Source organism: Scyliorhinus torazame, chromosome 9 (genome assembly GCF_047496885.1).
Source record: "Scyliorhinus torazame isolate Kashiwa2021f chromosome 9, sScyTor2.1, whole genome shotgun sequence".
Lineage (NCBI taxonomy): Eukaryota > Metazoa > Chordata > Chondrichthyes > Carcharhiniformes > Scyliorhinidae > Scyliorhinus > Scyliorhinus torazame.
The window spans coordinates 69,062,403-69,088,465 of record NC_092715.1 but is presented as its reverse complement, the minus strand read 5'-3'; the positions used below and the strand labels follow the sequence as shown (position 1 = coordinate 69,088,465).

Here is a 26,063-nt window from a genome sequence, read left to right as displayed (position 1 = left end):
ATAGACTAGGACTCTGGTGTAAAAGAAACATACAAAGCATTGACATCTGTAACATGCTTTATGGCCTGAGAGTCTAAGTGGAAGTCTTGCAGTTTGTTGGGTTGTGTTTTTATTTTTTAATCTTGTATTGCTGTCTACATCAAACATATTCACCAAGAGTTTGTTAGAATCGGAGGCTATCATTAATTCACTACCTGCATTTTATTGGATTGAAGTTGAGAATGGTCAATGTCCTAGCGACTGTAAGGGCATTCACACCACTTCTATTTGATCTAATTTTGCTCCAGCGTGTTAAGTTATTAATATCTAGTAGCCAAATAGTGGCTATATACCACTCATTTCAAACCAGCTGCCAGTCCCTTCTCAGTTCATTAATATTCAGCAGGGCCAGCTGTTATAAGGAAATAATGAAATTGTTAATTTTTATATTTACTTTGATTGTTATTAACCATACTGCTGTAAAATGGCAAGTTTTCAGACATTAGTGAGCCACGACAGACTTGGTACTAATTGGTCTGTGTCCATGCGTAGAACTAGCATGGAGTTATCGGTATGAATAGTATTGTCACACATGGGAATAGTAAGAAACGCATCAGGGTGGCTGACATTTCGCCATGATTGTTTAGAAAGGCCACTGCGCATAGAAAGAGTAGCAGTTTGGTTAGATATTGCCCGAAGACCTAGAATCTCTTCTTTGGGATCTATTTTTTAAAAAAAAAAACAATGTGAGATCAGTAGATGTACATTTTCTTTGAAATCTAAAATTAATTGCTTTATTGTACAGAATTACTTTCTGATACAGAAATTGATTTGCTTGACCTTATTGGAAGTGGGCAGAAGTAGTTCTGAATTTGTAACTATTGCATTTAAGTTGAGAATAAAGCATCTGTGATGTAATTTCTTTCTAAAAGACTGGTTACCAGCTTGACATGCCCAGTTAAAGCATTTCAAATTGTTAGTGTGCGATATACTAGTTGGAGTTCCACTACACAGTGCTACAGTAGTAGGATATTAGTTTACATAGCTTTGGCAGAGTGTACAGGAGTACAAAAAATTCTCAATGGTGGGGAGATGGGCTTGTGCCTCTTAACTGGTTGGAGAGGAAGATTCAAAAATGTAATCTTTGGCCTTTTTTTTTTAAAAGTTTCATGTCAATTTGCAGATGTGACTCAGGTTGCTCAATGCTATCACGGGTGAGAATATGGCCATGTTGGCTGCAGGGAATATGAGGAAAGGAAGTAATAACGCAACCCTATGGTGCAGTTTGGATGGTCTACACTGTTTCCACCCAAGGACTCTCACCCTGTTCCTGCATTTGAGCAACTACTGATTTGAAGCAAGATTCTCACAGCAAGGTGTCTGCTACATAAAAGAACTGTAACATGAAATGAAAATTGCTTATTGTCACAAGTAGGCTTCAAATGAAGTTACTGTGAAAAGCCCCTAGTCGCCACATTCCGGCGCCTGTTCGGAGAGGCTGATGCGGGAATTGAACCGTGCTGCTGGCCTGCCTTGGTCTGCTTTCAAAGCCAGCGATTTAGCCCTGTGCTAAATGCAGGTTTCTTGAATAACTAAAATAAAATGAAGGAAAATTAAAATCTGAAATTAAAAACCAACGGCAAGCTGTACATAAGTCTATTTTTAAAAAGAAAAAGGTAGAGTTTCCACTTGGTTCTAATCAACAATCTATAAAATTGCTAGTTTCTGAATTGAATGCTTTGCTCCAAGCCCCTATCCTTTATTTGCATATTAGAGAAGGTAAAATTTTCCAGCGTGTTTGGATAGTGTGTTTAACACTGGTTGTATTAAATCAATTTTCAGATGCATCATGACATAAACAAGCATTTTTAGTCAGTACCGATCCCATCTTGTGAGTATCTTGATTTTAAATAATTAAATCCAAACCATTCCGAAGCTTTTACTCGTTTCACTGCTGTAGTCAGTTTTGGTATAGTCAGTTTTAAGTTATTGTGTTTTACTTATTGTCCTCGCACGACAAAAGTTTAAAATTAAGAACCTCATCAATGGCCCACAGACCGGTTCAATTATAGCCCGCATGCAGGCGCAACGTCGGAAACTTTGATTAAAGTGGTCAGAGAACATGGCTAATTTTCTCCTTTCGGGGCCAGCTCCCGGCACAATGTTGTGTAAACCAGCACAAAAGATTGTGGAATCCCGATCCATGTTAGATCCAATTTGTACTTGAAGGCCATCAAGACTGTTGCGTTACTTCAGGCGTTACTTCAGGTGAACATAGCAGAAACTCTACCCCAAACTCTTTAATCAAGTTTTAGTCCCTTTGTCCATTAGAGATTTAAGTATGGCTTTTTCCAACAGCCACCAACTCCTCACCTCAGTGACAGAAAATGCATTAAAGATTTTCAAAGCTGATAAATGAATTCCTTTCATCGTGTTCTGGTGGATGCACGATAGTGGCGGACCTACAAGGAGAAAAAATAAGCCATAATTAAACCTTTGAATGGATCACCCTGGAAATGGTGTGTAAATCGTTGCACGGCTACTCGGGGATTTTCTGAACCTGCAATTACAATGAGGCATCTAAACCACTGCAAATGGCAGTCAGAAAAATCATGAAATCTTTGTTTAAGAAGTCGGAAAATCTGATTAAATACCTGCAGGAAATTCTAATTGTTACATTTTTACCTGGTCTATGAGAGTCTGAGGCTTGGTTCTCAAGCTCTTATTATGCCTCTAGGGCAATTTTATGGAATATTAGTAATTGACAAATGTTGAATCTTATTCGGATGCTGGAGTTTTATGCTAGAAAAGTCTGCATGACCTGCTTCTCTGCTAGAAATTTGGTAGAACCCTATATCGATGTATAGAAATCGATACATTTCTAGATCTTAAAGACAGAGGGATTTGGGATAATGGAGGAAAATGACTGAGCTAAATATTAGCAATGACCTGGTTGAATGTGGAGCAGGCTTGAAGGACCGAATGGCCTACTGCTGCTCCTATTTCCTGTCTCTCTAGCTCACTTTCCTTCTTTATGATATTACTTAAAACCTACCTCTTTGACCAACTTATTATGTGATTGGGTGTTACTCTTTGTATTATAATGCTCCTATGAAGCATCTTGGGATATTTCATTTTAAGGCGTTAGGTAAATATATAAGTTAGTGTACCTAAATGTTGTCCCTTGGCAACATCACCCAAAAATAGTTTCCACATGTATATTATTAAATCCAGCTCTCCCTCACCATTAGCTTTTAACCCACTGCCTCTAATGTATGAGATGGTTTGTCCGATATCCATGAGTGGATGAGCAAACAAGACCAAGGCCAATATTTGCAATCTGGCAAACTCCATTCACTTGACTCTATCCTTTTCCCTGGCAACTGTTTGAGGCAGTACCAGACTGTTCACAATGTTAGCACCCTATTGAGCTCAACTGTGTCAAAGGCTACAGATACGTTAATGGATGGTTGGTCACAGTCACATAGGATGTCATTTGTGGCTTTGAGAGCAGTTTTGGAACTGGAGAGATGGAAGGCTGAGTGGAAGATTTTGAATATGGAGCTTCAGTAATGGTCACAAATTTGGGAGACAACTATACATCCTAGGACTTAAAAGGAATGACAGGTTGTTAATGGGGCAGTAATTTGGAAGTACTGAGGGGCCATGGGTTGATTTTCCTTTTGGCGGGGTGGGGGGAGGGGAGATAGATGATGGCAATTTTTTAAGAAGGCAAAGTTAACAATATCAGCAAGCAGTGAAACGAAATCAGTAATGCAGCAGGACAGTGGGAATACCCTCAAAGGAGCAGAAGGCAGATGTTATCAAAAAGAGGAGCTTAGAGGAGGGCAGATAAGACGAAAACAATACAGGTTCAGGCTAGACTGGTACCCGAGACAAAGTTTGACCTGGTGGACTGGGGGAAGGAAGTGGCAGCTAACTGTAGGGTCTCAAACTTAGTGACAACTAAGTCCACAAGCTCCTCACTTCTTGGGGGAAGGACAAAGCAGACAAGGTAGAGAAATTTAACAAGATGGGTTTGCAACAGTAAAGAAACCAGAGTTTATCAATCTAGGATGATTTTCAATAAAGGTGATAGAGCTAAATCAGGGAATTACAGACCAGAGTCTCACATCAGTGGTAGGGAAACTATTGGAGAAAATTCTGACGGGGAAAATTCATCCCCACTTAGAGAGGCAAAGTTTAATCGGGGATAGTCAGCATAGCTTTGTCAGAGGGAGGTCATTCCTAACAAATTTGATTAAATTTTTTGAGATGGTATAGTGCAGTTGACGTAGTTTATATGGATTTCAGCAAAGCCGTTGACAGGATCCCACAAGGGAGACCGATAGAAGCCCATGAAAATGAAATGAAATGAAATGAAAATCGCTTATTGTCACGAGTAGGCTTCAATGAAGTTACTGTGAAAAGCCCCTAGTCGCCACATTCCGGCGCCTGTTCGGGGAGGCTGGTACGGGAATTGAACCGTGCTGCTGGCCTGCCTTGGTCTGCTTTAAAAGCCAGCGATTAGCCCATGTGATCCAGGATAACCTGGCAAGTTGGATCCAAAACTGGCTTAATGGTAGGAGACAGAGGGTGGTGGTACAAGGCTGTGTGACTGAAGGCCGGTATCCAGTAGCGTACCACTGGGATAACATAAATAAACAATATAGATGAGAATGTGGGGGGGTGGTGGTAATGATAAGTAAGTTTGATGACACTAAGACGGTCAGGATTGTTAACAGTGAGAAAAATGTCTCAAGTTGCAGGAAGATGTAGACAGGTTGGTCAGATTGGAAAATCAATGGCAGATGGAACTTAACCCTGGAAGGAGTAACAAGACAAGAGAGTACTCATGAGCCACAGAGGTTTACAGCATGAAAACAGGCCCTTCGGCCCAACTTGTCCATGACGCTCAGTTTTTAACCACCAAGCCAAGTCCCAATTGCCCGGATTCGGCCCATAGCCCTCTATACCCATCTTTCCCATACAAGTGTCTTAGAAGACAAAATTGTACCTGCCTCTAATACTGCCTCTGGCAGCTCATTCCAGATACTCACCACCCTCTGAAAAAATGCTCCACTAGACCCTTTTGTATCTCTCCCCTTACCTTAAACCTATGCCCTCTAGTTTTAGACTCCCCTACCTTTGGGAAAATATGTTGACTGTCTACCTTATCTATGCCCCTCATTAATTTTAGACCTCTACAAGATCATCCCTAAGCCTCCGACGCTCCAGGGGAAAAAGTCTCAGTCTATCTCCTTATAACTCAGACCATCAAGTCCCGGTGGCTTCCTGGTAAATCTTTTCTGCACTCTTTCTAGTTTAATAATATCCTTTCTATAATAGGGTGACCAGAACTGTACATAATATTCCAAGTGTGGCCGTACTAATGTCTTGCACAACTTCAGCAAGACGTCCCAACTCCTGTATTCAATGTTCTGACCAATGAAACCAAGAATACCAAATGCCTTCTTCACCACCTTGTTCACATGCGACTGAACCTGTATTCCTAGATCTTTGTTCTATAACTCTCCCCAATTCCTTACCATTAATTAGTAGGTCCTGCCCCGATTCAGAGGGACTTTGGGATGCTTTACCACAGATCCTTGAAGGCAGCAGGATAGGTTAATCAGTTGATAAGAAGACATATGGGACACTTGCCTTTATCAGTCGTGGCATAGATTATATAAGAGCAGGGAGATTATGTTGGAGCCGTACAAAACCTTGGTTAGGTCACGGCTAGAGTGCTGTGTGCAGTTCTGGTCACGACACTATAGGAAGGGTGTGATTGCACTGGACAGGGTGCAGAGGATATTCACCAGGCTGTTGTCTGGAAAGGAGTATTTGAGCTATGTTTCATTTAGAGCAGGTAAGACCAACGGGGGGACCTAATTGAGGTGTCTTAGATGTTGAGGGACATGGACAGAGCGGGTAGGAAGCAGCTGTCCCCCTTAGTTGAAGGGTCAATAATGAGGGGGCATAGTTTTAGGGTGAAGGGCAGGAGGTTTAGAGGGGATTTGAGGAAACATTTTTCAGCCAGAGGGTGGTCGGAGTCTGGAATGCACTGTCTGGGGAGGTAGTAGAGGTGGGAAACCTCAACCTTTTAAAAAGTATGTGGATGAGCATTTGAAATGTCATAATATTCAAGACTATGTGGTAGATTTAGTGTATCTTTGTCAGTGAGGGCTCGATTGGCCTCATCTGTAGTGTCTAACTATGACTCCTGCAATCACGAGACGTGTTGGCAGGGTAGCTGATGAGTAGATAGTTCTTGACAAAATCTGCTCTCGAGGAACTATGACAAAAGTAGTGTCATGAACAGTGAGAATCCCTCCTGGTCTCAGTTTTATTGTTGGACGTGTTCAGAGAGACTAGAAATCCTTCCGGTGCAGGACAAAGTAGTTTCTGAACTCATCTGTGCCCTTCTCTATAGAAATTAGAATCTGAATTAAATGAATGGATGAGGATATGCACTCAAGCTGGGACTGAATGATTATGATTACTTCAATGCATTGGAATAATTTTTAAATACATTTTAATTAAAGTTGGACCTCTGAGAAAAGGAAATTTTATTTTATTGCTGTTATTCTTTTATATGTAATTTGCTAATGAATGAATCGCCACAGAATCATAGAATTTACATTGTAGAAGGAGGCCATTCGGCCCATTTGAGTCTGCACCGGCCCTTGGAAAGAGCACCTTCCCTAGGCCCTCACTTCCACCCTATCCCCACTGGACACTAAGGGCAATTTAGCATGGCCAAATCACCTAAACTGCGCATCTTTGGACTGTGGGAGGAAACCGGAGCACCCGGAGGAAACCCACGCAGACACGGGGAGAACATGCAGGCACAGACAGTGACCCAAGCCGGGAATTGAACCTGGGACCCTGGAGCTGTGAAGCAACTGTGCTAACCATTGTGCTACCTTGCCACCCATATGGACAATAAAGTGACATTGAAATTGAATAATAATTGCTTATTGTCACAAGTAGGCTTCAATGAAGTTTCTGTGAAAAGCCTCTAGTCACCACATTCTGGTGCCTGTTCGGGGAGGCCGGTACGGGAATTGAACCCGCACTGCTGGCATTGTTCTGCATTACAAGCCAGCTGTTCAGCCCACTGTGCTTTACAAGCTAGATCTGGTGGTGAATTGTTAAATCAGTTTGCCTCCAAATCCATTCAAGTATGTATTCCTTAGACTTAGAGGAGTGGCCAGGGTGAGAGACACCAATGGTTTTGGTGAGGACAATGCATCAGAAGGTGGAGGTGAGGTGAGCAGTAGCTGCAGAATTGTTGTGACTAGACAGCCAGAGGTTACACAGTTGGGATTTTGCAAGTGCAGTTCAAAGTCAATTTTGACAAAGCAGAAGGAAGTAAGGTTGAAAAGGGGAAGGAAGAGGTGGGTGCAGAATGATACAAGGAAAAGGTCAGAGATAGCACCTTATCTGTGGTTGATAAAATGGGAATAGTGAGTCCATGTGAGATGGAATGGTCAAGGTGATGGCTGTGAATATAATAGGTAGGAGAGTTTACACGGGGGGGGGGGGGGGGGATGGAGTAGGGAAGGATAGGAGCACAATGAACTGTGAGACAAAAACAAAAAATACTGGACAATCTCAACAGGTCGAACAGCATCGGTGGAGAGAACGGCACTAACATTTCCAGTCTGGGTGACTTTGTCAAAGCTAGAGGGAAATGCAATCAGATTTATATTGTTGGGGAGGGGGGGGGGGGGGGGACATTGGGGCTGGATAGTGGGCCAGCAATCGGTGGAGATTGACAAAGATGTTGTGGACAGAAAGAAAAAGGGAATATAAATGGGGTGATCAAGGCCAAGAAGGGTGCTGATAGTGGCACTTTAAAAGATCAGAATGTGTTGATGGCGAAACAAAGGTAAGCAGCGTGAAAGGACATCTAGGAACTCTGAAGGGTAAAGTGGATTTTGCCTGAAGTTACAATGTCAAAATGGAAGCAGTCCTGAGGCAATTAACCTCCTTGATGTTCAGCCTTGGCCAAAATCAATGGAAGGACTTGCAGTTTTTTTTTTTTTAAAAAGCATTTTATCATGTCAACATACTTCACACAATGAAGAATAATGATATGTAAGCACAGCAACCATTCCAGGTTGTGAGACCTGTGTGTTGAGTTATTAGGTAATCTATTATTTTAGTAATCTATTATCTTGGTGGTATTGGTCGAGAGAAAAATGTTGGTAAAATAGCCCTCCTTTTCAAACAATTGTCATGAATATTTAATGTTCTTTGAAGGACAGCACCTCTGACTATGCAGCACTTATTCAGTTTACCCTGATATGTCAGCTTGGATTATTCTATAGGATAAACTAATCTCTAAATGTAGAATATAATTTGTATCCTAGCTGATAAGAAGTGGTACTGACCTGCGAGCACCACTTACACCAACTGCAATATCCACACTTCACAACAATCCAGCCAAAGGCTAAATGCAGATCGTCACACAGGACAAAATGGCCACTGAGCCTTTGGGGAAATAGTAGATGGCTCTGAAAAGGTGGAGGAATTTGGAGGGGTGAGGGGGGAATTAATTCCAGAGGGTACAGCTTCCAATAGTGGGGGTAGGGTGGAAATTAATTGAGGCCCAGAGTCCAAGGAACACAAAGTTTTGAAGGAAAGAGGGGTAAAAAAAATTCAGAGCTGGAGGAAGCTAGACAGGGAGGGGTGAAGCCTGGAAGAGATGTAAAAGGATAGAAATTTTAAATTGCAGTTAATGATGCTCTTGGCCCATTTTCTGGCTTAGACTATATGGATCAAGGAATACTGTCCAAAGGGGCGGCACGGTGGCACAGTGGAGTTTGCACTTTCTCCCAGTATCTGTGGGGGCTTCCTCCGGGTGCTCCGGTTTCCCCCCACAGTCCAAAGATGTGCAGGTGAGGTGGATTGGCCATGCTAATATTGCCCAATCGTTATGTGGGGTTACGGGGATGGGAGCAGGGATAGGGCTTAGGTAGGGTGCCCTACCGGATGAAGCAAGGGACGGTGCAGGCTCGATAGGCCGAATGGCCTCCTTCTGCACTGTTGGGATTCTATATGCACAATTCTCCTCTTTCAAATTATTCTGCATTTTTGATCAAATGAACTCAGCAAGAAATGGTCTCCCATGGGCAGTGATAAATGTAAAGAGCAATTTTTGTGTGACAATGCAACAGAGGATTAAATTAAATTTGGACAGACAGATTTGATAATTTGGACATAAACATGCAAGTCAAGCGAATTGACTCAAATGCAATCTTGCTCTATGTCAGCAAATCAGCACAATTTGACAACGTGCAGCAAGAAAAAAACAGAATTCTTTTATTATGACAGACATTCACTATAAAACTATGCATCATACACAAAATACTTCTAACGTTCCAGTGCCAATGTAAATTACTGAATACATAAAGGTCATCTACTCAAATAGCAGAATGTATTGAAAGATTTCAACATTCCCTCCCTGGACTCACTGTTAAAATGACAAGAAGCCTAGAACTGTGAAATTATAAAAAGTAGAGACAGAATTGAATAGTTTTGCATTTTCTGACTAACATTAGGTAAAAAGCAGATATTAGGACAGTATTGAAAACACTACAGCTGTAAAACCATAACAGATTGGAAAGCGCAACCACGGCAGGATGCATTTGAACTCATTATCCACCCTTACAACAATGTGAAATAGCACTGTTAGGGAAAGGTGAGCAGCTCCAGTTACAATAGGGGTGTACCAATCTGCATTTTTATTTTAGAATATTAGTGTTTCATTGCACTCAAGACTCGACAAAAGCATTTTCTCTTGGAACACTATATAACAATGTAAAAAGTACGAATTCTCTCTGTCAGTGGCTGTGCTTCCATGACAAACAAAATCCAGAGTTTTTGACTAAAAAGACATTCTTAACATCGCATTTGAGAATGTAGAAAATTTAAACATTCTGCAGCACTGATTTCCATCAGTAAAACTGTGCCTAACATTTGTCAGATCAAATGAACCTCTTAAGAAACAAATCTTGTCATTGAGCAGGTTCTGCCAGCTAGTCAATAGTCTAAAGTCCCTGACAACTGCTGCCTCCTCCATGATTTGATTCTATACTAGAACAAAGACATAAAATCAGAACTTTATTTTAACATGAGACATTAAATATCTAAGAACAAGTGCTAAATGCTACAACTGGAAAGGTTGGAATATCTCAGCATCCAGACGTCCCTGTTTGAAATCACAGGTGACATACCAAAGTACTGTATTGTACAGATCTAATTCCATTACTTCTGATGCACCAAAGCAGGCTAGCAACACAAAAAGGTTGTTCTTTGGATTATCAAACATAAGCATGGAATTAAAACTGAAAAATTGTGATGACAGAGTTATTAACAGCCTACATTTTAGATACAGCTTCAAAATATTACTGCCAAAGGAGCTTAAAAACAATCCCAAACCTAAAGAACAATTAGAAAAAAACTACAACCCAGTTGTTACTAAATCGGTTTTATGGGTCACTCTCCTGTAATACATTACCAAACTAAATATTTTTTGGATCACTGTGTTCTATGCATACATTTCAAAATGAATATGATCTGATGTTTGTAAAACAGTTTTCTCACAGGTGTGGACTTTTCACCTTTTTTTGAAACCTGTAGATGCAACAAGACATCAAAAATCTAGAATGGGATTTTTATTTAATAGTGTGATTGATAAATGCTAGAGTTTGTTAATGTTAATGGGATACAGGAAAATATGGCTTGCAATATCAAGCTATCGTACAGTACAGCACTGAGGCTAGAGCAATAAATTAATTCCCCAAATACTGACTAGGTTCAATTTTCAGTAAACACCATTTCAGTCATTTTGAGATCTCCTGTAACACAGTGGGCTATAATTAGTTACACATGTACAGTGCAACTTGGACTTAAGCTGCTACCTTGCTTCGTTTCTTGGGAGGTCCTTTGTTTGCCTTGACTTTCCTTCTCAGATTTCTCCTGTCCACAACTGGTACTTCCATTTCCATTTCTTCCGAGCTGCTGTCAGCAGCCTTCTCAACCAAAGCAGGTGACAACTCATCCTTCAGACCATCAGACTCTTTGTTTTCATCTCCTGACTGCTGTACAGTTGAAACCTGCTTAATTGAAACATCCTCAAGTTCAATCACAAGTAAGGGACCTAAACTGAGGTCCATTGGGGCGTTGGACTCCCCTGGCTCACTTTCATGTTGTGCCGATACAGTCTTTGAAATATCACCAGAAATGCCCTCACCCTCCAAAACACTGTGTTGCGATGCTTCCTCATTAACTGAAACATGGCTGTTATTAGATGTGTTTTCATTAGATTGTAGATCAGGCAACTCCCTGCTTTCAGCTAACGCAGACTTATTTGGAGCAGGTGCATGATGGTTGGAAGGAATGCTGTTAACTGCTAGATCCTGCACTGGTCCAGACTCTTTGCCTTCATTCTGTGCAAGAACATCTTTGACATTTTCCTCTTCAAGCTCTGCATCCTAAACAGAAAAATAAAAACGGTCTTAGCAAGCTGCCAATTAATAGGGGCACTTCAGATGCAAATGGATTCCCAGAGTATATGATTAGAATCAAAAATCAATGCAGAAAATAGCCTATTCTCTAACTTTTCAAAATGACTTCATTTTGTCACATGCTGCAGAAAATATATGGAACAACAGTTTAAATACTGCTATATGATGATTGGCTTCTGCTATTAAGTTTAGTATGCAAGGAGAGCAGCAGCTGTGGAGGAACACAGGGTGACTATGTATAAATCATTAAAATAAAGGACACAGGTACAAAGCGTAATCAAAATGGCGATGAAATATTGGCCTTTGCCTCGAGCATAGTGAATAAGGACATGATGCTTCAATCGCACAGAGCCATGACCAGCTCCCAAACAGCATTTGGTTTTGGGCACCACACGTCAGGAAAGGCCTGGGGGGTGGCAGGGAAACAATGCAAGTTCACTCATTATTCCAGGCTGAAATATAAGCTTGTGTTTTATTTGATTTGTGTGCCCCTGAGTTTAGATGTGTGAGAGATGATAGATTTTTTTAAAAAAAATTTTTTAAAATATTTTTATTCTCCTTTTTCACATTTTCTCCCACATTTACACCCATCAACAATAAACAATAATCAGCAAGATATGTCAATCCCCATAATAACAACGATCCCATCCGGCCACCAACCCCCAAACATCAGCCCGCATGTTTACATAAACAAATGACAAAAAGGAATCAGGGATTACCTGTAGTCACCCATAATCTACACAGCACCCCCCCCCCCCCCCCCCCCCCCCCCACTAATGTTCGATGTTATCCAGTTCTTGAAAGTGCATAATAAATCGTGCCCATGACTTGTAGAACCCCTCCGAGCTTCCCCTCAGTTCGAACTTAACCTTCTCAAGGGTCAAGTATTCCAACCGGTCCCCCCGCCACGCCAGGGCACTGGGTGGAGAGGCTGCTCTCCATCCCAGCAGGATCCACCTTCGGGCGATCAACGAGGCGAAGGCTATGATATCTGCCTCCGCTCCCGTTTCCAACCCTGGCTGGTCCGACACCCCGAATATGGCCTCCTGGGGACCTGGGTCCAGTTTCACACACACCACCTTGGAAATGACCCTAAACACCTCCTTCCAGTACTCCCCTAGCTTTGGACAGGACCAAAACATATATGAATGTGATTCGTGGCCCGCCCCCCCCCTGCAACGCTCACACACATCCTCTACTTCTTCAAAAAATCAGCTCATCCTCGCCCTCGTGAGGTGCGCTCTATATACCACCTTCAGCTGTATCAGCCCCAACCTCGCACATGAGGTGGAGGCATTCACTCTCCGGAGCACCTCACACCAGACCCCCTCCTCTATAACCTGACCCAGCTCTTCCTCCCACTTTGCTTTGATCCCTTCCAGTGGTGCCTTATCCTCTTCCAGAATAGCTCCGTACACCGCTGACACTGCCCCCTTCTCCAGTTCCCTTGTCGTCAACACCTCCTCCAACAATGTGGAGGCCGGTTCCTCTGGGAAGCTCTGCATCTCCTTCCTGGCAAAATCCCGAACCTGCATGTACCTAAACACTTCTCCCTGCTGTAGCCCATACTTCGCTTCCAGCTCCCTCAATCCTGCAAACCGACCCCGAAGAAACAAATCTTTTAGCGTCTTAATCCCCTTCTCTTCCCATTTCCGAAAACTTCCATCCCACCTCCCTGGCTCAAATCTGTGGTTCCCCCGAATCGGCATTTCCCTTGACCCTAAACCCAACCCGAAGTATTAGCGAAACTGCCTCCAGATTGTCAATGAATCTATTATTACCGGACTCCCTGAATATTTCCCTGGAGCTTTCGGGAGCGGCGCTGTTGCAAGTGCCTTCAGCCCCGACCCCCTGCACAAACTCTCCTCCATTCTGACCCACCGAGAATCAACCCCTCTGACCCAGCTCCGCACTTTCTCCACGTTCGCCGCCCAGTAGTAGTACAACAGGTTCGGGAGACCCAAACCCCCTGCCTGCCTTCCCCTCTGTAGCAGCACCTCTCACACTCTGGCCACCTTCCCTCCCCATATGAATGAGGTAATCCTTCCCTCAATCTCCCTGAAAAAAGACTTTGGCAGGAAAATCGGTAGGCATTGAAAAATAAACAGGAATCGCGGCAACACATTCATTTTATCCGCCTGTACCCAACCCACCAGTGACAGAGGAAGGCCATCCCACCTTGCCAGATCGGTTTTCACTCTCCCCACCAAACTAGTGATGTTGTACCTGCGAAGCCTCCCCCACTCCCGGGCAACCTGCACCCCCAGATACCTAAAATGAGTCCCTGCTCTACAGAATGGCAGCCCCCCCACCCCTGCCCCATAAGCCTGACCCGCCCCTGTCCATTGTTAACATCGAACCCCTTCCCCCCCCCTCCCAAGAACCCCCCCTACAAAAACATCCCCCAACATCCATCCCTCCACCCCCTCTTGCTTGCCTCGTAGGCCCATTGAAGCCTGCTATCCAGGCTCCAACGTCCGCAGTCCTCCTCTCACCTCACCCCCGTTCACTAACTGACTTTAGTTAGCTAGCGCGGGTGGCTCCCCCCGCCAAGACCTCTCGCCCCCTTCCACCCAGTCCCAGAGAAAGAAACACCAAAACAAACCCAACAAGAGATGATAGAATTTTAAGGACCCCAAAGGATTGTTAGTGTCAAATCAGTTGGTATTTGAAACCAAAATCAATTTTGTTTTTCCTGAGTAAGGGCATCAAAGGCGGTCAAGTAAAAATGGGTCAAATGAAGCTGAAGCAAGATCAGACAGGAATGAATCGACAGGCTCGAGGAGCTAAATGGCCCACTCCAGTTCCTGTATGTTTCATACTTCAGCAGACTAGGACCAAACCAAACCAAACCATCAGACCCTGGACGATCACCCACTTCAATTATGGATTGAAGGCTCACCAATACCAATGATATAGAAAACACGTGTGATTCACTGTATGCGATGTATCCAATGTCATGCAGTTTGCACAGAAGATGGCTATTCAGTCCTTCAAGTCTACATCAACTCTTCGTCGATCAATTATTTAGTTTTCAAGTATTTCCTCACAGCTCAGAGAAATGAGATGTCAGAGAGAATCATTACATGGCACTTCTGAAGCACATCTTAAGCAAAATAATAATAATCTTTATTGTCACAAATAGGCTTATATTAACACTGCAATTAAATTACTGTGAAAAGCCCCTAGTCGCCACATTCCGGCAGCTGTTCAGGTACACAGAGGGAGAATTCAGAATGTCCAAATTACCCAACAGCACATCTTTCGGGACTTGTGGGAGGAAACCGGAACACCTGGAGGAAACCCACGCAGACATGGGGAGAACATGCAAACTCCACACAGGCAGTGACCCAAGCCGGGAATCGAACCAGGGACCCTGGAGCTGTGAAGCTACAGTGCTACCCACTGTGCTACCGTGCTGCCCATATAAAAAGACACACACTTCCAAGGGTGAGCAAGAAAACCACTGATAAACATCCAAGGGTGAGGTCATTGCACATGATGCCTGGAAAACCCCCAAAATGAAATAATGAGTGAAATTAAATTAACTGGGGGGGGGGGGGGGTGCAGGCTGTTGCAGGGTAGTGATTTGGTAAAGGTAACCAGAGTGCAGCAGGAAGACTGTGCAAACTTAAAGAGTGCACCAGCAGGTAAGGGCAGAGATTGCAAACAAAATGGTCAAAAGACAAGTTTAAAAAAAAAAAGAGTACCCAATTAATGTTTTTCAATTGGAGGGGCAATTTAGCGTGGCCAATCCACCTGCCCTGCACAAGTTTGGGTTGTGGGGGCGAAACCCATGCAAACATGGGGAGAGTGTGCAAACTCCACACAGGCAGTGACCCAGAGCCAGGATCGAACCTGGGACCTCGGTGCTGTGAGACAGCAGAGCTAACCACTGTGCCACTGTGCTGCCTTGTCAAAAGACAGAGTTAAATGCTCTGTATCTGAATACGGGCAGCATTCGTAAGAAAATGAATGAATCTTTAGCACCGATATGTATAACCCGATTGCCATTTCAGCAGAGGCGGACTTACACTTCTGGGGGTCCTACGCTCTCCCTCTTTGCGGCCCCCCCCCCCCCCCCCCCACATCACACCCACCCTCTGGTGATGTGACAGTCCACCCCAAATGGCATCAAACCTCACTCGAAATTGCAGCAATTCCCTCCTGACCCGGCCCACCCTCAGCTCACATAATGCTGTCTGGCCCGGCCTCTGCTCTTGCCCTCGCCAGTACAGATGCCGAGCCCCCCTCACCCTCAGGCTTTCTAGCCTTCCTCAGCCTCTGTTCTTGTCCTCGGTTGGCGGCCACACCCTTGCCATTCTGGTTGCCACCCAGGCCTCTCACTCTCAGTCTTGGTCACTGATTGAGTCACCCAGCTGTTCCCCCCCGTTCCGCCAAACTGCACCGGCACCTGCCTGGCCCTCGCACCTCCCTCCCAATTGCTCACCCATTACTCGGGTGGCCAGGCCTTGAGCCTCGATGACCAAGCATCCTCTTGGCTGGCTGCTCGGCTGCTGCTGGCTTTATCTGGCCAGCCTCTGTCCTTTCTTTGGTTGGCTGCCTGGCTCCCTCCCTCCTCAGCTCTGGCCTGGAGGTAGCATGTCACCTTGCTGCTTCCCTGGTCAGCTATTGGCCAGCGCCTACTCCTCATTGCTCACTGAAGGCCTCGCAGACTCGCACACCAATACAAGGTGCATTTGCCTCAGACTGCTGGACTCAATGTTGGAAACCTGGCTGCTGCAAATTTGTATAATAGAATGATTCTCCCCTTCTGCACTGCAGCGAGTCTATTTGACCCATTGAGTCTGCACCAACCCTTTGAAAGAGCACCCTACTTGGGCCCACTTCCCCACCCTAACCTGGACTGTGGGGGAAACCGGAGCACCAGGAGGAAACCCACGCAGACACAGGGAGAAAGTGCAAACCCCACACACTGCTAATCACTGTGCCACCCAAACTTCACACCAGACAATCAGGAGATTCATCCGAACTGGTCCAAGTCTCCACCACTACTCAACGGTAGGGTAGTATTTTCCCGCTATGAAGGGACTCCACCAATCAGAGCCCGATGTTGTTACCTGCTGTTGAGCCTATCAGCAAATTCAGGGCTATCAGGCTCTCAGTAGGTCATCCTCCTCCCTCCCCACCCCACCATCGGGCAGGGCCCCATGCCACAGCAGTGTGTGTGTGTGTGTTTCATTGTACATCCAGCTCTGCATTACAGAGACATGGTCGCATAGCGACAAAGGCAGAGACCTGAATATCGAAGGGTAATTGAGATTTTGAAAACATAGGAAGCTCGGAAATGGTGATGGTTAATTAAAGATGTAATTAGTTCAGTATGAAAGATGACCTTTGCTCAAAGCAGCAAGATGTAGAATCAGTTTGCGTAGAGAGAATAGGAAAAGTAAAAGGTCATGTGTGCGAGTAGTTTATAAGCCCACTAACCACAGAGTAGGACAGTGTATACAGGAAGAAAATAAATGGGGCGTGGAAGAAAGGTATCACAATAATCACGGGTGGTTTTAATCTACATGTAGACTGAATGAATCAGATTGGCTAAAGCAGCCTGAATAACGAATTCACAGAGCAGTATGTTCAGAGCGAACCAGGGTGTTGGCTATTCTAGATCTAGTAATGAGCAAGAGACAGGGTTAATCAATAACCTCATGATTTTTAAAACATTTTTAACCCAAGTCTTTTTTTTCCCAATTAAGGGGCAATTTAGCATGGCCAATCCACCTACCCTGCACATCTTTAGTTTGTGGGGGTGACCATTGCGCTGCCGTGCTGCCCCAGTAACCTCATGATAAAGGAGCCTTTTGATGATAACATAAAATGTTAAAAAGTTCATGTTCAGTTTCAGGGGTGAATGTGGGTTGTTGTGTTATGTACTCTGGGATAACACAGGCTGTAACTGGATGCAGTTTTAACCAAAAGATGCTCCAGACCTTGAAGTTAGTTCAATCTGATTTATTGAACCAGTAGCACAGTTCGCACAATTTTCTATGAGTTCGACTCTCTGCTAACCCAAGTGTGGTTACTCACTCTGACTGAACCAGACTAGCTCTTAGTCACGTGCTGGAGGTGTGATACTGTACATACACCCTGACTCACTCTGTAGATGTTCATCAGTGGAAAGAGGCGGAGTGTGAGTGCCTCATGCCTTTTATAGTGAGATACCACCCCAGAGTGTCCTGCCTGCTCATTGGTCAGGTCATGTTCTCTGTGTTCATTAACTGCCTGTCTGGATATCATTATCTGCATGTCTGCATATCATGACATCTCCCTTTTTTTTTTTGTTGGCACATGGGAACATACTTACATGTGGTGGCATATATTAACATATTTACAAGTGGTGGCACATGTGAAGACAGCTGTCTAATGTGAGAAAACAGAACATAGCAAACAAAACAAATGTTCATAAGACCAGTCTCTGGGGCTTGCGTCTGATCCTTGTCAACCGCCAGAGAGGTGGTGGTGGGTACGACGGCGCCTTAACAGGCGTAATGGAAGCCTGACTGGTGGCCTCATAGTTAGAAGTATCAGGAGGTGGCAAAACAACGGACGGAAATGGAGAAGAAAGCAGCTGCGGGCAGGCAGCTTTGCGCAGTGCCCGTCTGTTTCGTCGCACAACAGAACCATCAGCCATACGTACAACATATGAGCAGGGCGCAGTCTGTCGAACAACGAGAGCTGGAGCAGACTAGCCATCATCCGGTATCTTGATCTTGACAGTGTCTGCCGGGGATAACACGAGCAAATCGATGGCATGAGCATCATAGCCCTGCTTTTGCTGGTTTTGGAGCTGCTGCACCTGCTGCAGCACCGGGAGGTGATCCAGGTTGGGCAAGTGTATGGCTGGAAGTGTCGTCCGCAGGTCCCTGTTCATCAGGAGTTGAGCCGGCGTCATGCCAGTGGGTCGCCCTATACGCAGGCACGCGAGAAAGATGTCAGAAGCAGAATCCGCGGCCTTGCAGATGAGCTGTTTCACAATGTGCACCCCTTTTTCAACCTTCCCGTTGGACTGCGGATAGTGTGGGCTGGAAGTGACATGTTTGAAATGGTAGGACTTGGCAATAGACCACTCGTGACTGTTGAAGCACGGGCCGTTGTCACTCATGACAGTGAATGGGATACCATGCCTGGAGAACGTCTCCTTACAGGCCTTGATGACGGTCCGAGATGTGAGGTCTGAGAGCTTCACGACTTCAGGGTAATTGGAAAAATAATCAATGATTAACACGTAATCACGACCATTTGCATGAAAGAAGTCGATGCCAACCTTGGACCACGAAGAGGATTCGATTTCATGCTGCTGAAGTGTCCCCTTACTCTGCGCTGGCTGGAAGTGTTGACAGGTTGCACAGTTGAGGACCATGTTCGAGATGTCCTGGCTAGTACCAGGCCAGTAAACAGCCTGCCTGGCTCTGTGTCTGCACTTCTCGACGCCCAGGTGTCCCTCATGGATTTAGCGGAGCACCAAGCTCTGGAGACTGAGTGGAATGACAATCCAGTCCAGCTTGAGGAGGATATCATCAATCACCGTCAGGTTGTCCTTTACATTGTAAAATTGAGGGCACTGCCCTTTCTGCCAGCCATTGGCGAGCTGGTGCATGACACGCTGCAAGAGGGAGTCTTTGGCTGTCTCCGCGCGGATACGAATCACATTCTCATCAGACGCCGGGAGGGTGCTAGCACACAGCTGCACCTGTGATTCAATCTGCCGGATGCTTTCCAGGGGTTCACTAGGCAATGTGATGGAGCGGGACAATGCATCAGCGATGATGAGCTCCTTGCCAGGCATGTACATTAAGTCAAAGTCGTACCTTCTGAGTTTGAGGAGAATGCGCTGCAACCGAGGCGTCATGTCGTTCAGGTCCTTGTGGATAATGTGGACCAGGGGCCTATGATCCGTCTCGACAGTGAATGTCGGCAGGCCGTAGACATAGTTGTGAAACTTGAGAATGCCAGTGAGAAGACCCAGGCATTCCTTCTCTATTTGGACATACCTTGTTTCGGTGGGCATCATGGCCCTCGATGCGTAGGCTACCGGTGCCCAGGATGAAGTGTCATCGCGTTGAAGCAGCACCGCACCGATGCCATCCTGGCTCACATCTGTCGAGATCTTCGTCTCCCTGTCTGGGTCGAAAAATGCCAAGACGGGTGCAGTGGTGAGCTTGGCTTTCAGCTCCAACCACTCTGCCTGATGTGCTGCCTTCCACTCAAAGGCAGTGAACTTTTTTTTAAGCCAGGTTTCGTAGGGCCGTGGTGTGTGAGGCCAGGTTTGGATGAACTTGCCCAGAAAATTGACCATGCCCAGGAAGCGCAACACCGCCTTCTTGTCTTCAGGGTCCTCCATGGCTTCGATGGCCTTGACCTGGTCTTTGTTCGGGCGCACGCCCTGCTGAGAGATCTGGTCACCTAGGAACTGGAGTGTCGACATGCCAAAGCGACATTTAGACCTGTTCAGCTTCAGGCCATTGGCATGGACACGGTGGAATACCTGCTGGAGACGGGAAACATGCTCTTCAGGTGTCGTGGACCATATGATGATGTCGTCCCCGTACACATGAACCCCTTCAATGCCCTCCATCATCTGCTCCATGATGCGATGGACGATCTCCGATGCAGAGACAATGCCAAATGACATGCGAATATAGCAGTATCTGCCAAACGATGTGTTGAAGGTGCCGAGCCTTCTGCTGGACTCATCCAGCTGGATTTACCAAAATCCATGTGACGTATCTAATTTGGTGAAAAAACATGCATGTGCCATCTCACTGGTGAGTTCCTCCCGTTTCGGGATGGGGTAGTGTTCACCCAGAATATTCTTATGGAGATCCTTGGGATCAATGCAGACGCGCAGGTCTCCCGAAGGCTTTCCGAGCTGACCCAGTCAGTCGGTTCAGTTACCTTGGAAATGATGCCCATTTGCCGAAGATCCTGGAGCTGTGCCTTCAAGCACTCCCTCAGAGGAACCAGGACCTGGCGTGGTGCGTGGACCACTGGCTTGGCATCAGGTCGTAGCAGAATATTGTATCGATGTGGCAGCGTGCCATCCCGAACACATCCGGATACTGAGCGAGGATGTCGTCAATGCCGGCCTGAAGATCCACATTGGAGGAGGTTGTTGTGTAAACCCGCTGCACGAGGGTCAGCTGCTTGCAGACCTGCGCGCCAATTAGGGATGCCCTGTCTGGCTTGACAATTTCAAAACGTAACCATGCATGGGTGCTCCGGCTGGAGACGAGTAGATGGCAGGATCCCAGTGCCGTGATGGCATTTCCGTTGTAGTCCAGGAGCCTGCAGGCTGCTGGAAGGACCTTGGGGGGGCTTCTTGATGCATTTGAAATCTGCCTGTGAGAGGAGGTTGGCAGAAGCACCTGTGTCCAGCTCAAACTGGTGACCTGCATCACCGCACGTCATTCGTGCGCAGAATCCACAGCGAGGATGGATTGAATTTGTGATGAGTTGGATGTGGCATATTCACATTTGGTAATGATCCCCACACAGTAGGTGGTGTCCAGGCATTCTTCCTCTGGATCCGTTGTGCTGCCAGGATCAGAATCCTGGAATCGTTGTTGCACATTCTGAACGCGCCGTCGTGGGAATTGGGAGCGCTGGCCCCTGAGTGGTGGTGCAGACCTACCTGCACAAGGCTGCATAGTGTCCAGGCTTCCCACAGTTTAAACATCGCCTACCTCTTGCAGGGCAGTGTTTCTTTAAGTGGGCGTTGCCGCAGTTCGAGCACGTCATGACGTTGTCGTCCTGACACTCCGCGCGTCGCGCAAATGCGCAGTGCGGGTGGAGGCCGCTTCGTTATCCCGTTCGGATCGCGCATGTGTGGGGCGCTGGGAAAAGCACGCAAAATGGCCGCTTTCATCAATGCTGAGGCGCTGCATCCGGGAGATGGCCTGCACACACTCTGCCTCGTGGGAGGCAAGTTTCTCATTTTCAGCTGATTTGTACTGGGCATGGCGATTTTTTCGGTGCTCATGCACTGTGCATGTTTCAATCCAGACTGGCAGAGTCATATGCTTGATTTTCAGCAGCTGCTCTCGGAGGATCAGAGTGGATTCCAAAAACGATTTGGTCTCTGATCATGGATGTAGAGATGTTTTGCGCGTCCTGAAGGCCGCCTTGGAGTACGCTTACCCAGAGATCAGAGGCTGAATGCCCTTGACTGCTGAAGTGTTCCCCGACTGGAAGGGAACATTCCTGCCTGGTGATTGTCGCGCGATGTTATAGCCAAGTTCCGCACACATGAGTGCGGCCTCAACCGGGACCTGGGATTCATGTCGCATTACATTCATCCCCCACCATCTGGCCTGCAAAATCCTACCAACTGTCCTGGCTTGACACAATTCACACCTCTTTAACCTGGGGTTACCCCATCTCTGGATCTGTAAAGATTTAATCACCTGCTAATGCTCGCATTCCAAGCATTGTCTGGCAGCTTTGAATTTGTCTATATACATGTTTCTGGAACATACCTCTTCATTCACCTGAGGAAGGAGCAGTGCTCCAAAAGCTAGTGACATCGAAACAAACCTGTTGGACTTTAACCTGGTGTTGTAAGACTTCTTACTCTGATCATGGAGTCAGCAATATCACCAAAGTTGCAGGATAGCTCTAGCAGGCGGAGGTTAGTTAAGAAGGAGTTGAAAGATTCATCTTTACCTTATAGACGGTGTTTGAATATGTAGCACTCAAAGATTTCATTGGTGTCCACTTCACAGTGACTGTCAAACTTGTCCAGGATGGACTGAAACTGTCTTGTCCTGGCCTTCGGTGAAGTGAAAACAGTTGAAGAATTTGATGGCTTGATCACCCGCTGTTGAGAGGAGAAGCGCGATCTTCCTTGCATCAGATGCACCCACGAGGTCTGAAGCTTCGATGTACAGCAGAAACTTTTGCTTGAATGTCCGCCGTTGGCACTGAGATTGCCGGAGGTCCTGAATCTTTTCCATGGTACAGGGATACATTCGCTGTTCGTCTTCGTCACGGAACGGACTGAGGTAAACCACCTAGATTAAGCAGTCTCCTGGTAGCATGTCATGTTGTGTGCTCTGGGATGACACAGGCGGCAACTGGATGCAGCTTTAACCAAAAGATGTTCCAGACCTTGAAGTTAGTTCAATCTGATTTACTGAACCAGTAGTAGTTAGCACAGTTCTCTATGAGTTCGACTCTCTGCTAACCTAAGTGTGGTTACTCTGTCTGACTAAACCAGACTAGCTCTTAGCCACGTGCTAGAGGTGTGATACTGTACATACACCCTGACTCACTCTGTAGATGTTCATCAGTGGAAAGAGGCGGAGTGTGAGTGCCTCATGCTTTTTATAGTGAGATACCACCCCTGAGTGTCCTGCCTGCTCATTGGTCATGTCCTGTTCTCTGTGTTCATTAGCTGCCTGTCTGCGCCTGTCTGTATATCATTATCTGCATGTCTGCATATCATGACATGGGTCAGATTTTAAACCTGAATAAAGATTTAAAATAAGGATATGATATGAAAGCAAAGCCGGCTAAAGTGAAGTCAGAAACTAGGTTAAAAGGTAGGGCAGTAGCGATGTAGTGACAAAAATTTAAGGAAACATTTCAGCAAAACATTATCCCAGAAAGAGGAAAATACACCATCCGAGGCTGAATAAAGGCAAGGGGAGTATCAGATTGAAAGAAACACTGTGCAAAACGGCAAAGATTAGTGACAAGTCAGAAGATTGGTCAGATTTTTAAGAATCACCAAAGTTTTAAGAATCACCAAAGAAGGACAACAAAAATTAAGAGGGAGAGAGAAAGTTAGCAAGAGGTCCTACAAGTAATTAAATAGGAAAAGAGTAACCAGTGAGAGGGTTCCTCGATTACAGGGGTTCCTGCCAAAACTGCTCCCAGTACTCCAGATGTGTTCTCCAGTTGCAGCAAGACTTTGGCTTTTAAAAACCAACCCCCCTGATACAAGGGCCAACATTCCATTAACATTCCCGATTACCTGCCAGTTTGTGTTTCATGCTCAAGTACTCCCAAGTCCCTTTGTGTTGCAGCTTTCTGCAGTTTTTTCTCCCTTCCAAAATGAACAACTTCACATTTTCACACATTATACTCCATTTGCCAACTTTGTGCCCATCAATCTCTATTTTGTAGTGTTTGTATCCCTCTCGCAACTTGCCTTTCCATCTACTTTTGTGTCATCTGCAAATTTGGCTACAGTACTTTCTCTTCCTTCCTCCAAGTCATTAATATATATTGTAAACAGTTGCTGCCCCAGCACTGATCCCGGTGGAACCTCACTGGTTAAGGTTACCAACCTAAAAAATATTCTCTTATCCCCACTCACTGTTTCCTGCCTATTAGCCAATTCTTTATCTTATGGCTTAGGTTATGGGAGTAGGTTGTAGGGTAAAAAAGTCTTTTTGAAAAGTTATATTGGAAATTAACTTGGGATCATAACTTAAGGAGGTTAAGATATGTAGATGAGATTTCCACTGTGCAGCACAAGTACCTTTAAAAAGGAATTGCATTAGACCATCATACCCAAGGGAAATAAAAGTTATCACATATTTGATCTAGTAAACACATCTCCTTTCAATCCATCTACACAACAGTTGAAGCACAGTCAAGATCTTCACCTTTAAGGCTAGAGTTGAATTGTGAATCCAAATGGGGAAAGAAAATTTAAGGGATTTCAAACAATACCTTTTCCACCATGTTGCCTTCACCATGATCTTTCAATTCTTCTGAAGACCTGGATTCTTCAGGCTCATTCTCTAATTGGTCAGTACGTGCTCCATTCATGGATTCATTAACTTCCTCATCCACTTCTGTTGAATCCTGAATGATTACTTCTTCGTCCCTCATTGTATCTTGAGCAACTTCCTTCTCGGGTTTTGTTGAATCTGGAGGAGCCTCATCTTCAGTCTTTAATGACTCAAGAGGAACTTCTTCCTCGGTCTTGGTGGAGTCCTCAAGAATCCCGTCCTCAGCCTTGGTGGAATTCTGAGGAACCCACTCCTCGGCCTTGGTAGAAACCTCGAGAATCTCCTCCTCAGCCTTGGAGTCCTCAGGAATTTCCTCTTCAGCGTTGGTTGGGTGCTCAGGAGTATCTTTTTCAGCGTTTGTTGGCTCCTCGGGAATCACCTCCTTAGCCTTGACCTGGTCCTCGGGAATCACCTCTGCAGCTTTGGCCGAGTCCGGAATAGCCTGCTCTGTCATTTCGCAGTTTACTGCTTCTGGAATTGTCTCAGTTGAGGATTCCTTATCCTAAGTTTAAAACAAATAACAAATTAGTCCACCTTTTCTTTCTGAATGCGGTGTGCAAGTTTGTTCACCTATTTGAGACAACCCAGTTTGGTTTAATTTCTCATTCATCGAGACCTGAATGATGCCAAATTACCAACACAGGCAGATGGATATTTGAAAGCACTTATACAATGGACAAGAGTTTGAACTTCACCTAAAGGGGCAGAATAATAGTAACGTCCAGCATATAAACCATGTCCTGGAAACAGATGAAGTTTGAAATGCAACAGAGGTCAATTACAACTGGCCTCTTGTCAGTTCTGAATTCTCTCACCATTTGCAGATGGTGCTGGAGTAGGCACTGGAAGATCTTCTCCAAAGTAGAAAAGGAATTACATCAAAATATGGAAATGGAGCAGGAAATTCCTATGCACACATTCACATCCTGGGATGAGAGAAAAGGTGGCACTGAACTGGAATGCTAGACTGTTCTATTGCTTACCGACACACTTAAACTTCCCTTTCCCTTCATTTTTGTCCATCACTTCATTGTTTGCTGCCATTTGGCAAACATTTGGTTGAAACACTGGGCGGGATTCTCTCAGCCCGGTGCCGGGCCGGAGAATCCCCTCGCCCGGTGCGAATTGCGCCACACGATTCTCCACAGAGTGGAGAGTCGCCGCCAGCATGGTTGACGTGATGCCGGTCGGGGCCGCTCTACGGATTCTCGGCCCGGGATAGGCCGAGCGGCCGTTGTAAAAAAAGCCAAGTCCTGCCGTCGCCACCCATACCTGCTCTCAGCCGGGAGGAACTCGGCGTGGAAGCGTCGGGGGGGCAGACTGTGGGGGTGGGGCCTCCGATGTGGCATGGCCCGCGATGGGGGCCCACCGATCGGTGGGCCGGCCTCTCTGGCTGGGGGCCTCCTTTCCTCCGCGCCGGTCCTTGTAGTCCTGCGCCATGTTGCGTCGGGGCCGGAGCGTTGAAGGAAGCCACTGCGCATGCGCGCGTTGGCGCTGGTGCCACTGTGTATGCGCGGATCCCGCGCCGCCCAGTTGACACCAGGATCAGCTGCTGGAGCGGCATGAACCGCTCCAGTGTCGTGCTGGCCCTCTGTAGGGGCCAGAATTGCTGATCCTGAGGCCGTGTTGTCGCCATCGAGAAATGCGACGGCGTTTCTGACAGCGTCAACACTTAGCCTCAGGATCACAGAATCCCGCCCCCCCATTCTAGGGATGGCCAAATAATGGTAAAACAACTTTAATTAGCCTCACCCCTTTCAATTTTACTTAAATGCAAATC

At 45.7% G+C, this 26,063-nt stretch overlaps 1 protein-coding gene across 2 annotated transcripts in view; it reads right to left on the bottom strand.

Moving 5' to 3' along the window:
• Positions 1-714: 714 nt before the first annotated feature.
• Positions 715-26,063, bottom strand: part of LOC140429280 (uncharacterized) — a 172,240-nt gene continuing 146,891 nt past the window's right edge. For both annotated transcript variants that reach the window (XM_072516072.1, XM_072516073.1), the window contains exons 12-14: positions 24,222-24,785; positions 10,914-11,486; positions 715-2,441 (exon numbers count right to left, since the gene is read on the bottom strand). In XM_072516072.1, coding sequence (XP_072372173.1) covers positions 2,406-2,441; positions 10,914-11,486; positions 24,222-24,785 — 1,173 coding nt within the window. In that variant the 3' untranslated portion in view covers positions 715-2,405. The remainder of the gene's footprint in view (positions 2,442-10,913; positions 11,487-24,221; positions 24,786-26,063) is intronic.